The sequence below is a fragment of the Mytilus californianus genome, unplaced genomic scaffold (genome assembly GCF_021869535.1).
Source record: "Mytilus californianus isolate M0D057914Y unplaced genomic scaffold, xbMytCali1.0.p SCAF_11, whole genome shotgun sequence".
NCBI classification, from domain to species: domain Eukaryota; kingdom Metazoa; phylum Mollusca; class Bivalvia; order Mytilida; family Mytilidae; genus Mytilus; species Mytilus californianus.
Genome location: NW_026262593.1, coordinates 64,728,965 through 64,741,506, shown reverse-complemented (window position 1 = coordinate 64,741,506; position 12,542 = coordinate 64,728,965). Strand labels below are relative to the sequence as shown.

General features: G+C 34.1%; 1 protein-coding gene and 2 long non-coding RNA genes across 4 annotated transcripts in view; 2 read left to right on the top strand and 1 right to left on the bottom strand.

Moving 5' to 3' along the window:
• LOC127720534 (uncharacterized) overlaps nucleotides 1-1,849 on the bottom strand; it is a 34,511-nt gene extending 32,662 nt beyond the window's left edge. The window contains exon 1 of the long non-coding RNA XR_007990840.1: nucleotides 1,776-1,849. This is a non-coding gene — a long non-coding RNA (uncharacterized LOC127720534). The remainder of the gene's footprint in view (nucleotides 1-1,775) is intronic.
• The window catches only part of LOC127720529 (PDZ and LIM domain protein 4-like), a 197,662-nt gene that overhangs the window by 1,771 nt on the left and 183,349 nt on the right, over nucleotides 1-12,542 (top strand). For both annotated transcript variants that reach the window (XR_007990832.1, XM_052227127.1), the window contains exons 2-3: nucleotides 3,622-3,773; nucleotides 12,126-12,256. Coding sequence is in view for 1 of the 2 variants with exons in the window: in XM_052227127.1 (XP_052083087.1) it covers nucleotides 3,622-3,773; nucleotides 12,126-12,256 (283 nt within the window). In the remaining variant the exon portion in view is untranslated. The remainder of the gene's footprint in view (nucleotides 1-3,621; nucleotides 3,774-12,125; nucleotides 12,257-12,542) is intronic.
• The window catches only part of LOC127720532 (uncharacterized), a 362,531-nt gene that overhangs the window by 194,678 nt on the left and 155,311 nt on the right, over nucleotides 1-12,542 (top strand). The gene's annotated exons all lie outside the window — the stretch shown is intronic.

Sequence of the window (12,542 nt, the reverse complement as noted above, 5' to 3'; positions counted from 1 at the left end):
ATGGTCTTACGGCATATCTTAGTCCTAAGTGGGTTTCACAAAGTGGTCCTAAATTAGGACACCTCTTAAAGTTGGTCATAAAGTTAGGACTACACGAGAGGTGTCTTATGATGGTCTTAGGATAGTCATAAGTTTATTTATATAAATTACACTAATTTTTTTATTTTGTAAATTATCTTATTATTATCTAATTATCCATTCCCCTGTTTTCCTGCTCACAACTAAATCTTTTTTGGTTGACAGATTGTCATGACTTGTCAACAATAAACATTCGATGTATTGGTATCAAGAATGCACGATTTTATCCTTTAACCCTATTTTAACCGATACAGTGACAAATTGAATTCAACTCACTTATACTGGCAAAAAAAAAAAATTATAATTTTATTCCTTTTTCTCGATTTTGTATTTAAAGTTCATATGTATATTAGTATATTATCAATAGATTATTTATATAAATTACACTTATTTTTTATATTGATTTTGCAAATTATCTAATTATCAATACACTTAGTAATTTATGGGAAATATATACTACATTTACACGAATTTTTCCATAACTCAATGTTATTATTTAAAAATTTAAAGAACTTGCGACAGGTTTATAATATCTTTGCTAAGATCATCCTAAGACAGCTTCGACGCGAGGTCTGCGATATGTCCTAGGATAGTCATAAGTGGATCATAAGACATGTCCTAAGATATATCTTATGACAGGTCTTAGGATAGCTTCGTGAAACCGACCCCCGGGTTGACAAGAGTTATAAAATCAGTGTTAATGCGAAAGTGCGCACCCTTCCCGAATCGAAGTGAACACTCTTCTCGAGTTGACTCTAAAAATGGTGGATATAAATATAGCAGCAGTTGTTATTTTCTTTTTATGGACGTCGACAATAAACAATTTTATGTTCAAATTTGTAACTTTATTATTTTATAGAACTTCTATCATTTATTCATTTCCAGTTCTTACCAGATCATTTTATTAATTTTAAAACTATTGTAAGTAAAGAGAATGGATTGTCGTAATATATTCACATCTTACTCTTCGCAACTCAAAATCAAGAAAATATCGGTTTTTTTTTCTCTGCTCTATAAACATCACCGAAGGTATTTACACATGAAAAATATTTATTTAATGCCAAAAATAAACAACAACAAAAAACTAAATTTCAATTACAGCCCCTTTCTCCGGTTGTATTTTGTAAAATTTTTGTTAATTGTATCATACTCTTCTTTGCTGTTCTTGTTTGTCGCCATTTTGTAACTCTAGTAAACCTGCATCATCCCAGGGTTGATGTCGAGTTAACTCGGGTAAGTTCAAAAGGTCAAACTCGGGAGGTTTGATTGAAACTCGGAGTAAACTCGATAGACTCTACTAACTCGAGTTGGACGAATCGAAGTAGAACATGTATGTTGAAATGAATTTCCGAAAAAATCCTTTCCTGGATGTTTAAAAATTCTGTTTAACTTCTTAATATTACATTTCTATTATGTCATTACTAACAAAACCGTGCTTTTCCTACCCGAGTTAGGAATTTAGAATCTTCTCTTCATATGCGTAGACATGGCGGATATTTTATAATGGAATTTTTAGAAAATGCAGGTTTTTTTGGTGCAAATTGTTTATGGCGAAATACATGTAAAATCCGATAGTCGTAATTAATACCATTTTAAATCGTTGAAATTGAAATACATTATTTTTTAAATTGGTAATTTAAAATTCTGACATTTTCATTAGCGTGATTAGATGACAATTAATTTTAATTTTTGCTTACCCTTATAGTCGCGTATTTTCTCCACTTCCTATGACTCATTCAATTTCTTATCTTTTAAAAAAAATCTGCAACTATTTACGCCATTCCTTTGAAAATAAAATAACTCAAAGGGGTAAGAAATCTCGCAGTTTTAACTAAAAAACTTTTGATGAAAATAAGTTGTCTTAGTAATACTTTCTGATGAATTGAAGTCAGATATTTTTTCTCTAAATCACAAAGCGAACAAATAAAATAAAATACACAAGATTTCATAAAAATATATTTAATTCCTTGCCTTCATCAAAACAACCCCAAACTAAGGCCCCGTGTCTTAAACGTGTAAGATTTCTTAAATCAGATTATTCATCCATCTTGATTTAGATCGAACGGAATTCTGTAACAGGTAAATACTTATTTATTTTTCCTCCAAAAATTTCAAATTTTGTATGGTGTATTGTTTTACTTCATATATTATTTTTCATAAACGTACTAAACGAAGTAATTATAAATATGATTTTTTTTTTAATTTCTTAAAAAATATTTCCAGATTTTTAACCACTAAATTAATTTTATTTCACATTTTTACATTTAAAAGTCCATAAAACAGTTTATTGTCAGAAACATTTGAAAAAAAAAAACAAAAACAAAAGTGGGATAAAATAAAATACAGCGAAAGTCAATCCACCGGACCATTATTTTCAAACTTGCAGAAATTAAAACATCTGTTTTACATCGACCAAACACGTGCAACATTCTGTATTCTGTATTCTTTGTTATTTGTAAATTCTATCACTGGACCAGAAAAGCGCACGAGGAACAAACAGCTGTAATTCCATTAAGGAAAAAAAATGAGAAGTCGGTTAACGTGACAGCAACCCAATGATACGAAAAACAAAAGTCATCTAGCACGTCTGGAGGTTACGTCATACTACAGTAATTTAAATTTAAATGAATAAACGGAGAGTTAAAATAATAATTCAGGCTAAACTACCGCGAAGTGGATATGAAGGGGATATGGGGTTTCTGTCGATTACACAGCATCCAACGCTATGTCCTTTATGTGCCTGTTCCAAGCCAGGAGCCTGTTATCAGGGGCGGATCCAGCCATTTTAAAAAGGGGGGTTCCAACCATTTGTCCTCATTTGAAAGCATTGATCGTCAAAGAAAGGGGGGTTCCAACCCCAACCCCTCCTTTGATCCGCCACTGCTTTTATTCAGTTGTTGTCACTGGATGAATTCTGCCTGCTTTATTTTTCTTTATTAAATCAGGCCTTAGGTTTTCTCTTTTGTCATGCCGGGGTCTTTTTAGCTTACTACATGTATATGGGTTTGGTTCATTGTTGTAGGCCGGACCATGACCTATTATAGTTGTTCATATCCTATCCCTTTGGTCTCAGGTGGATGGTTGTCTCATTGGCAATCATACCATATCTCCTCATTTTTTTATTCTTCACACATCTGCTCATTCTGAAGTGAACGTAAATGTCTGCGAAATATATAAGAATCTGGGTGTGGTTTCCAGAATAGAGAATAATGGGCAAAAAGTATAAAGAATAGATAATAATGGGCAAAAAGTATAAAGAATAAATAATTATGGGGTGCTGAAATATAAAAAATAAAGAAAAAAAAATTGTCTAAATATTTTAAGCATAAAAAGATGAAGGACCCCATTCTAGACTCTCATAATTGTAGCTGAATATTTTTTTATGAAAAAATTGCACCTTAATCCATAAAAAAATAATTGAATCTATCTTTAATTCATTCAAACGGAAACGCCCTTTAATTTCAATGATGAGCAATCGTATTCATACCAATAATCTATAGATTAATACTTGTATAAGTAAGATATTTCGAATTTTGTTTATAGGTATCTCCCAAGAGTGTTGCCGGAAAAGCCGGTTTGCGGGACGGTGACTTGATTTGCTACATTAACAAAGCCTTCGTCGAAGACGTCACACATCAACACGCCAGGAACGAGATGATCAGAGCAGGAAACGATATTGACATGACCATTAGAAGGTAATAGTTATATTATACAATTATTGACTTTGGATGAGGTTGGTACAATGATTTATCAACACCAGAGATATGATATTCACCGAGGCCAACTATCTCTAGGGTTAGCTAAAACATTGTATCAACCTCATTTAAAGTCAATAATTGTATAATGATGGATGACTGGTTAACGTTTAACGGCATATTAAATGCATATTTAGGACTAAAACAAGTTAATGTAATATGAATATTAACCCTGCTTAGTATTAGACCTACACGCAGAGTAAAATTTTAAACGTGCTAGTTCACAAGGTAACAGCCAGCAGGAAGACATGTTACCCTTCCTGGACACATTATTCTGACTCCGCAAGTCAACCAGTCTATGCTTTTACTCCTAATGCCGCGTCCTTAGCGGAGAAGCAGCCAAGCCAATTTCAAAGTTTTTGGTTTGAAGTGGCCAGGGTTCGAAACAACAACCTCCCGCACTAGAGGCGAACACGCTACCACGATACCACCGAGGCTGCCAGAAGGTAATAAGTGTTCATATTTGGATATTTTGTCTAGAATACCGTATCTGTAATTGTTAAATTCATGATCAGCATAGCATTAAACACGCTTGTTGGAACGATTTCACAATTGTGATAACTTCAGAACGAACATATAGTTGTTAAATGTTGGCTTACTGTCTCATACCCTACACTTTCCTTAGTATTTTTACAGGAAATTTATATATTTGTATATATTTACTTGCTGATGGAGAATGTGCTTACTAGTATATGTATACCTTTTCATTTTGGTAAACTGAATGATGAGAGATTTGGTTCAGTTAACGTCATGTGGCAAATATTACATGCATATTAATATTGAATCAAGACGAATGTAAACCCTGCTTTGTACTAGACCGACACACCGAGCCAGATTTTTGTCATACAAGTTCACAATTTAACAGTCTTTAGGAAGACATGTCACACTACATTGTACCTGGAATATTAATTCTGACTCCGACCCGTCCTCATGGACAGTATTTTCTGTCTCTGCTTGTTTTCTGATATTTTTATGTCCCCGCCGCGGCAGAGGGGGCATTAAGTTTTACCCTTGTCCGTCTGTACGTCCCAAAATTATTTTCTGTTCTCTAACTTTAGTTTGCTTAAACCAAGTTATATGAAACACACACACAATACTTGTTACTTTCAAACACAGATCAAGTTTGAATATGGGTGGCTTCACTTTCACTGTTCTGGAGTTATGTCCCTTTATAAATGGAAAACTGCTTAATTTGTCGTTTCCGCACTCTATCTTTAGTTTGCCTTCACTAAATGATATGAAACTTATGTAGAATGCTTGTTACCACCAAAAACATATCAAGTTTGATTTTGAGTGGAATCATATTCGTCGTTCTCGAGTTACCCGGTATGTCTCTTTATAAATTGAAAAATTGCTGAATTTGCCATAATTTATATTTATAACCGGGGGCATCTGTGTCCCATGGAGACATTCTTCTTTTATCATTTATGTAATTGCTATTTGCTATTTTTACTATGAAATTGCCGCACCACAATGGTGACTGGATACAACAAATATGGTCACTATTGGTCTTCCTCCGACTGGCAGTAAAGGGGCACCTGTTTAGATGTGCAGGATGTATAAATACTCAACCATGTCCGGTTAAATCTGATGCCTCTTGTAGAGATAGTGCAAAGCTCTCTGCACGTTAAAGAACTCCTGTAACAACTCTTTGGTGGGTCTGTAGGTGTCCTGTTGTAAGGCTAAAATACGGTCCCCATCCAATATACTCACATTTTCAAGTGGCATTACCAATTCTAATGCAATTATTTCGTATCAATGGTTCTGATTGGATGAATATAAGCGTAAAATTCTCAATCTCCCTGTCTGTAACTAAGGAAGCCGACATTTTGAATTCCGGAATATATTGACATGTAATTTCTCTAATTATAAGCATAAAACTCACATTTTGCACCTTGAAATATTCTTTTTATCAACTTTTATTACATTCTGAAGCGGACAAGAAGCCCGAAAACGCCCGGTGTTTACGTTTGATGCCGGATGCATATCTATGACGTCATCTAGTTTAGGCGCCAAAGAAGATAACATCATTTCGCGGAATTTTCGTTTAATGAAAATTTACACTAAAATAATGTCATTATGACTAAAATTGAATGATTTGTTTATTTTGCATTAGAATATAGATATATTAACCGTATTGTATTTGAAGCTTTGCGGACGTCCATCGGTAGTTTTACTGTCGCAAATATCCGTTTACCTGTCTCCGCTACGCGTCGCCAGGTAAACTAAATTTGCGACAACAAAACTACCGATGGACGTCCGCAAAGCTTCAAATACAATACAGTTATCTCTAAATTCTATGCCCTTCGTCGCGGTCGACCCCTTTTACACGACCTGTAATTTGTTTTCTAGTCCTGCACACATCTGAAATATTTACCACTGGGCGTAAAGCAAACAACAATTAATCAATCAATCTATACCAATATACCAACTGACAAGCCGACCAGTTTTATGCCACCGCCGTAGCGGAGGGGCCATTTAGTTTTACCCTTGACCGTCCGTACCTCCCAAAATTTGTTTCCGTTCTCTAACTTTAGTTTGCCTCAACCAAATGTTATGAAACTTATACACTATGCTTATTAGCACAAAACACAGATCAAATTTGAATTTTGGTGGCGTCACTTTCACCGTTCTAGAGTTATGCCCCTGTACAAATGGAAAATTGCTGAATTTATTTTTCGTTTCCGTTCTCTAACTTTAGTTTGCCTCAACCAAATGTTATGAAACTTATACACAATGCTTAATACAACAAAACACAGATCAAGTTCGAATCTTGGTGGTGTCACTTGTACTGTTCTAGAGTTATGCCCTTTACAAATGGAAAAATTGCTGAAATATTCGTTTCTGTTCTCTAACTTTAGTTTGCCTCTGCCAAATTTTATGAAACTTATACACAATGTTAATTACCACAAACAATAGATCAAGTTCGAATTTTTTGGTGTCACTTTTACCGTTCAAGAGTTATGCCCATTTACAAATGGAAAAATTGCTGAATTTTTCGTTTCCGTTCTCTAACTTAAGTTTGCCTCAACTAAATGTTATGGAACGAATACACAATGCTTATTACCACAAAACTCAGATCAAGTACAACTTTGGGTAGCGTCACTTTTACAGTTCTTGAGTTTTATTCATTTATAACGTTATATGCAAGCGGGGGCATCATCTGTGTCCCATGGACACATTCCCCATTTATTTGCTGTTATTTCTTAATACCAAGTACTTAGCGGAGAAGCAGTAAATACCAGTTTTCAAGAATCTAAGGTTCCAACTTCCTCAGGCAAAGTTGATCTAAAATGGATTTCGCTATCATTTTAAGGTCCTTTTTGTCACTGCTCTTCACCTGTTTCGGTTCTTAAACATCCTTGGCTTTCAAAAGTGTCGGTTTTGAGCGTTCATGATTTAGGTTAATCCAGAAAAGTGCTGCGGGCGCATTATATTTCTTCAACTTTTTTGATTTAATAAAAGATGCCGGGTTTATAATTACGCTAAATGCGTTTCGTCTCTATTACTGTACAAATAAGACTAGTACTGGAACAGTGACACAGTTATAGGATATAAAAAAGGACATTCTATATTTTTGCCAATGGGACAACTATCAACCATGGTCCAAATGACGTGGATGCAAGCAACTATTTAGGTCACTGTACGGCCTTCAATAATGAGTCACCTATAAAAAGCCACGACATGACAAAATGTAAGTAATTATAATGTACCATGGTAGTTTTCAGATGAGGTGCTTGCTTAGTATCAAGTGCATGAGTCAATCAAATTCCAGCTTTTAATTTGCTACAAAGCAGGCAAGTCATAATATGCTTATAAAGTCTCTTATTTAGATGGAAATTGAAATAAATCATCATGCTAGTTGCTTACATCCACGTCCTTTGGACTCAGGTGTATTTTTGTCTCATTGACAATCATACTACATCTTACTAATATATATTGTTAATAAGTTAGAAAAATTGTAAACAGACATGATTAACTACTTGGTTGTTCGTTGTAAATATATAATCATAAGCTTAAGAATAATAGTGGTATCATTTCAAACTGAATAAATTGCTAGACCATTTTTAGTTTTGGAAAAAGTTACTTGTACAATACTTTATACAAGGCACAAGCACCACCGTGTTGATCACAGACCAGTATACAGTGTTTTTGTCCTTATTATAGCATACCGCACGCGGAGAAGAATCACCTTCCAAATTGAGCAAGTTTTTATATGTTTTTCCGTCGTTTTGTACATGTATAAGTATCAGGTTTCTAGACTTGCGACCAACAACGAAAGCGTGGCCACGACGATCGTTTGCTACGCCGTAAGGATGCTGCAAAGAATCATCGTGGAAATTCCATACTTCTTGTCCATCCATAACATTTACCATTTGACTGACTTAATCCCCGGCAATCACCTCCAGTCTCTATCTTCTTTTCAACCCGTCTATTGCGATAGTTAAATATTTCGAAGATTACTTTATTTCCGTATGAGATTGCAATGCAATCCGAGTCTAGCACTGTGATATCATACGGTGCAGCAGACACTGAAATACTATCAATGTAGGTACCTCCTTCATTGTACTTCAATAGTGTGCTAAAGAAATTTGTTTGGAAGTTTGCAAACAATAGATGCCCATTAGGCAATATAGCACAACCTGTAATACACATCTGTCCTTCTTTCTTTGCATCAACCTTTGTTAATAATTTGACAAGGGCTGTAGCTAGCTTTTGCTGCATTTGAACCTGTTCTATTTTTAGCTCTTTAATGTCTTTAAAGTTTGTGGTATGTTCAGCGGCTTGAGTTTCTCCAAACTCTTTGACTACACCAATTGATAATTTCTGAATATCACTGTTTAGAACCAGGTTGAGTTTGTAATTGTATATAGAATCGGTCGAAGTTTTAATGGATTCTATTTCACTCATAACCAATTTGTCAATTTGATGCGTTCCAATAAATACTTGTAGGTCGGAGGCAAACTTCTTCATTTGCGATACTTGATCTTTTAGTTTGATAAGATTTTCCTCTTGTATATTAAACTGTTGTAGAAAGTTATTACATTTTGATTTGCATGTTTTTGTTGCTGATACCAATGTTTGCATCAATTTTTGTTCCAACTCGTCTAAGTGACCATTTATTTTTGTTCTCGTATCTCTAATAATTCTTCTGATATCTTTCTCTTGCTTATCAATATCCTTTTTGGTAGTATTTCGACTGTTGGTGCAAAGTGTTATATTACGCAATGTTACCTCAATTGCATCCCGCACGTCGGATATAGCTGTGGATTGTATAGTTGTATCAGCAACATCTATTGGTATGACATCGGAACAAGATCTGTGTTCAGTCGGCAAACAAACCACACAAAGAGCTGTATCGTGAGATTTACAAAACCACTCTAGTTTCTTGTCATAATCGCTGCAAGTAACGGGGATTGTGACGTCTACTATTTTCCGATAATCGTCAATAAAGATAAGTTTATGGTCCCTAGTGGTTTTTTCTCGCACTCTTCACATAAACCCTCTTCACAACTGGTGCACCGTTTTCTAGCATTCTAATGGGTTTCATCGCACAAACATGAACCACAAGGTATAACGGTAGCCATGACCACACCTACGTTAAATAAAGAAAACTTGGTGACTTGGGAATATGTATAATTCTACTAAAAAAAATAAGATACGAGGCGTATAATTTTAACCATTTCTTTACAAATACAGTTTATGTAAATCTATTCCTAGGCTAGAAAATCCCAAGTATTTCGAACAATTCAAAGTTTTGTAGACAGCTTAGGTATCATATTAACGTTGACTGAATGAGGGATTAATGAAAAAAAGAATTATACCGTACTGCATTAATAATTTGGACTACCAACTCGCCACACTTATGAAAAAGGAGTTAAATCCAGACGAATAAAGGTCTGCCAACTCGTCCCTTTTGTCTTTCATTGATTGCTTGTTAGCCATTAATTCTAAAGACAAAAAATCCGTAAATTGCTATAAAAACAAATTGCTGTTAAATAAGAATCCTTAAATTGTTATGATAATATATCGCATTATGATACAATTATCTGGTTTCTATGAAATTATTTTTAATTATGTAAGCTTGCAAGAATAAAGTTTTTTCTCAAATAAATACTACATTCGTTTGATATGTTTGAGCTTTTGATTTTACCATTTGATAAAGGACTTACCGTTGGAGTTCGGTATTTTTGCTATTTTACTTTTCACATAATAATTAAATAATGTATCTACAACTTTATTATAAGAAATGAAGCATCATTTAATTTGAATCAGAATCATATACTAGTATTAAATTTTCTATTTTTATTAGTAATACAAGTGTTTTTTCTATTGTCATTTTAGCAGTGCAGTTGGGGAGATTGTGTAGATTAAACTACTTTCATAAGTGGGACGAGTTGGCGGGCCTTTATTCATCGGGATTAAACCCGTTTTCATAAGTGTGGCGAGTTGGTAAACAAGAACGGGGCGAGTTGGTAGAGAGTGGGGCGACTTGGTGGAAAAGGTGGGGGGATTTGATGTTAGGCGATTTTGGCAGTGAGGCGAGTTGTCTTGCTTCCAACTCGAGATTAACATAAATATAAATAGATACAGAGCACGTGCAATCGGATTTTTCTAGATCTGTTAGATTTCATGTTATAGATTAAAATATATGCTAATCATCATTTTACCAATATATAAGAAGTAAAATCACAAAATTACTGAACTCCGAGGAAAATTCAAAAAGGAAAGTCCCCATGCAATCAAATGGCAAAATCAAAAGTTCAAACACATCAAACGAATGGATAACAACTGTTATAAGATAAGAATGGATAAAAATGATTTTTTGTTGTCGGATCAGTCAACGAAATGGTCGTCCTGGTGTCTCATTTGTTTCACATTTCAATATTGACATTCTTTTCTTTTTAATGTATGAAACATATAATGAACATCTTCTCTAAAGGTAAAATTAAAAGGTTGCAAGAATACTGATTCAAATGAGTTGAATTATTGACTTGCAAGTCAATAATGCACCAGTGATTTTTTTTTATAGCTAATTTGACAAAATTAAACCAAAATGACTGCTTATAGCGAAAAATATTATTTCTTTATTTCCGTTTTTCGCTATTTGAAATGTTTAAAAATAAAATCATATTTCATATTTTGTCGAAAGCGTAGCTTTAAAAGCAACAGTAGTTTAGATATGTTCAAATACTACAAATCGAGCACAAAGACAAATCAAGACAACAAACATGACAAACAAAAACCGAGTGAATCGAATAAAAAAAAAGAAGAGCGAGACCGCAGGTACATCGACAGGGTAAGCGTCTTCTACTAAGCATGCATCACCCGACATCCGAATCAAGCCCTTGTATAAAGATCACAATCGGGAATAGGACATAATCGTTCAAATTACAGATTAGACGACTTTTTCGAAAACATTCTGGAATAAGTAAATGACAGACATACTTTCTGTTCTATTTCAATTTTCAGTAAAAGAACTTTACTACAATCTTAAATCAAGTAAATGGTCCATCGTGTCAAAATTGGAAGTAAAACAATGTCACGTATGTTCCCAACATTCCATGAAGGTTTAACAAAGTTATATTGATGTCTTGAAATCTAACCCTAGACTGTTCAATAGCTCACAAGTTACTCAAGATCATTCACGGGTTCGTGTTCACTGCGGTAGCTATAGAATTCTACTATGTCAGACATCATACGTATTAATTGATTTTAATCATGAAAAGAGTTAGTAATTGTAGAAATGACACGCTGTCATATTAGCTCTTAGACAAAAAAAGTCAAATCCATTTTCACCGGTTTTTAATGCTGATACTTTAATTCCCGCCAATTCACTAATACTAGATTTACCTTAAAATTTCTGCTTATTGATAACCGAAAATTCAAGTAAAAAGAATAAACAATACTTGACAGTAAAATATATCTTTAACAGTGAACCAGAGAATAAATAACTAACAACAGAGACATATGTCTCTGCTAACAACAGTCAAATTATACAACGGTATTTTCACAACTGTCTAGATCAGAGGGTATGAATGGGGGTTTATAGAATAGAGAATAATGGACAAAAATAAGCCCAAAAAAAAAGGGAAACAAGAACTGATAAAAATTAGGGAAAATAGAATACTAGCATGAATGGGATGCTGACATATAAAGAATAGAGAATGAGAACAACAAAATAAAGAATAGAGAAAATGGCATAACAAGTAAAGACGTATAACAGAAATGAAGACTAATCAAGACCCTCAGATCATGCCTTCTATTATTATTATTTTTGTTCATTTACAGACCAGGAGGAGTTGGTCCGCAGACAGCCGCCCCTCCCCAAGAACAGGAATCAGAAGATGACAAATACCGAGATGTACAACCAAAAACATATCAAATTTTACAGAAAGAACTGCCACACGCAGCAGCAGCAGGTTTGTTAACATTCTATTTTAGGAAACGGGGATTTTGCCTAAACACGGCAAAGGGATATCTATAGCCTTAATTGATTATCAGCAGTTTAAACATACCATTGAAAGTTTGTTACATGATTTAAGATCAACACAATTAGGTTATGTTCTTGGCAGCTCATACTATTTAACAAGTCACCATCAAATAACCTCCTTTTGTTTCAAATATTAGAATTTATGCTAAGGAAGACACACTTTGGAAAAGAGGGTCTGGATGGATTTTACAGAATAGAGAATAATGGGTAAAAGT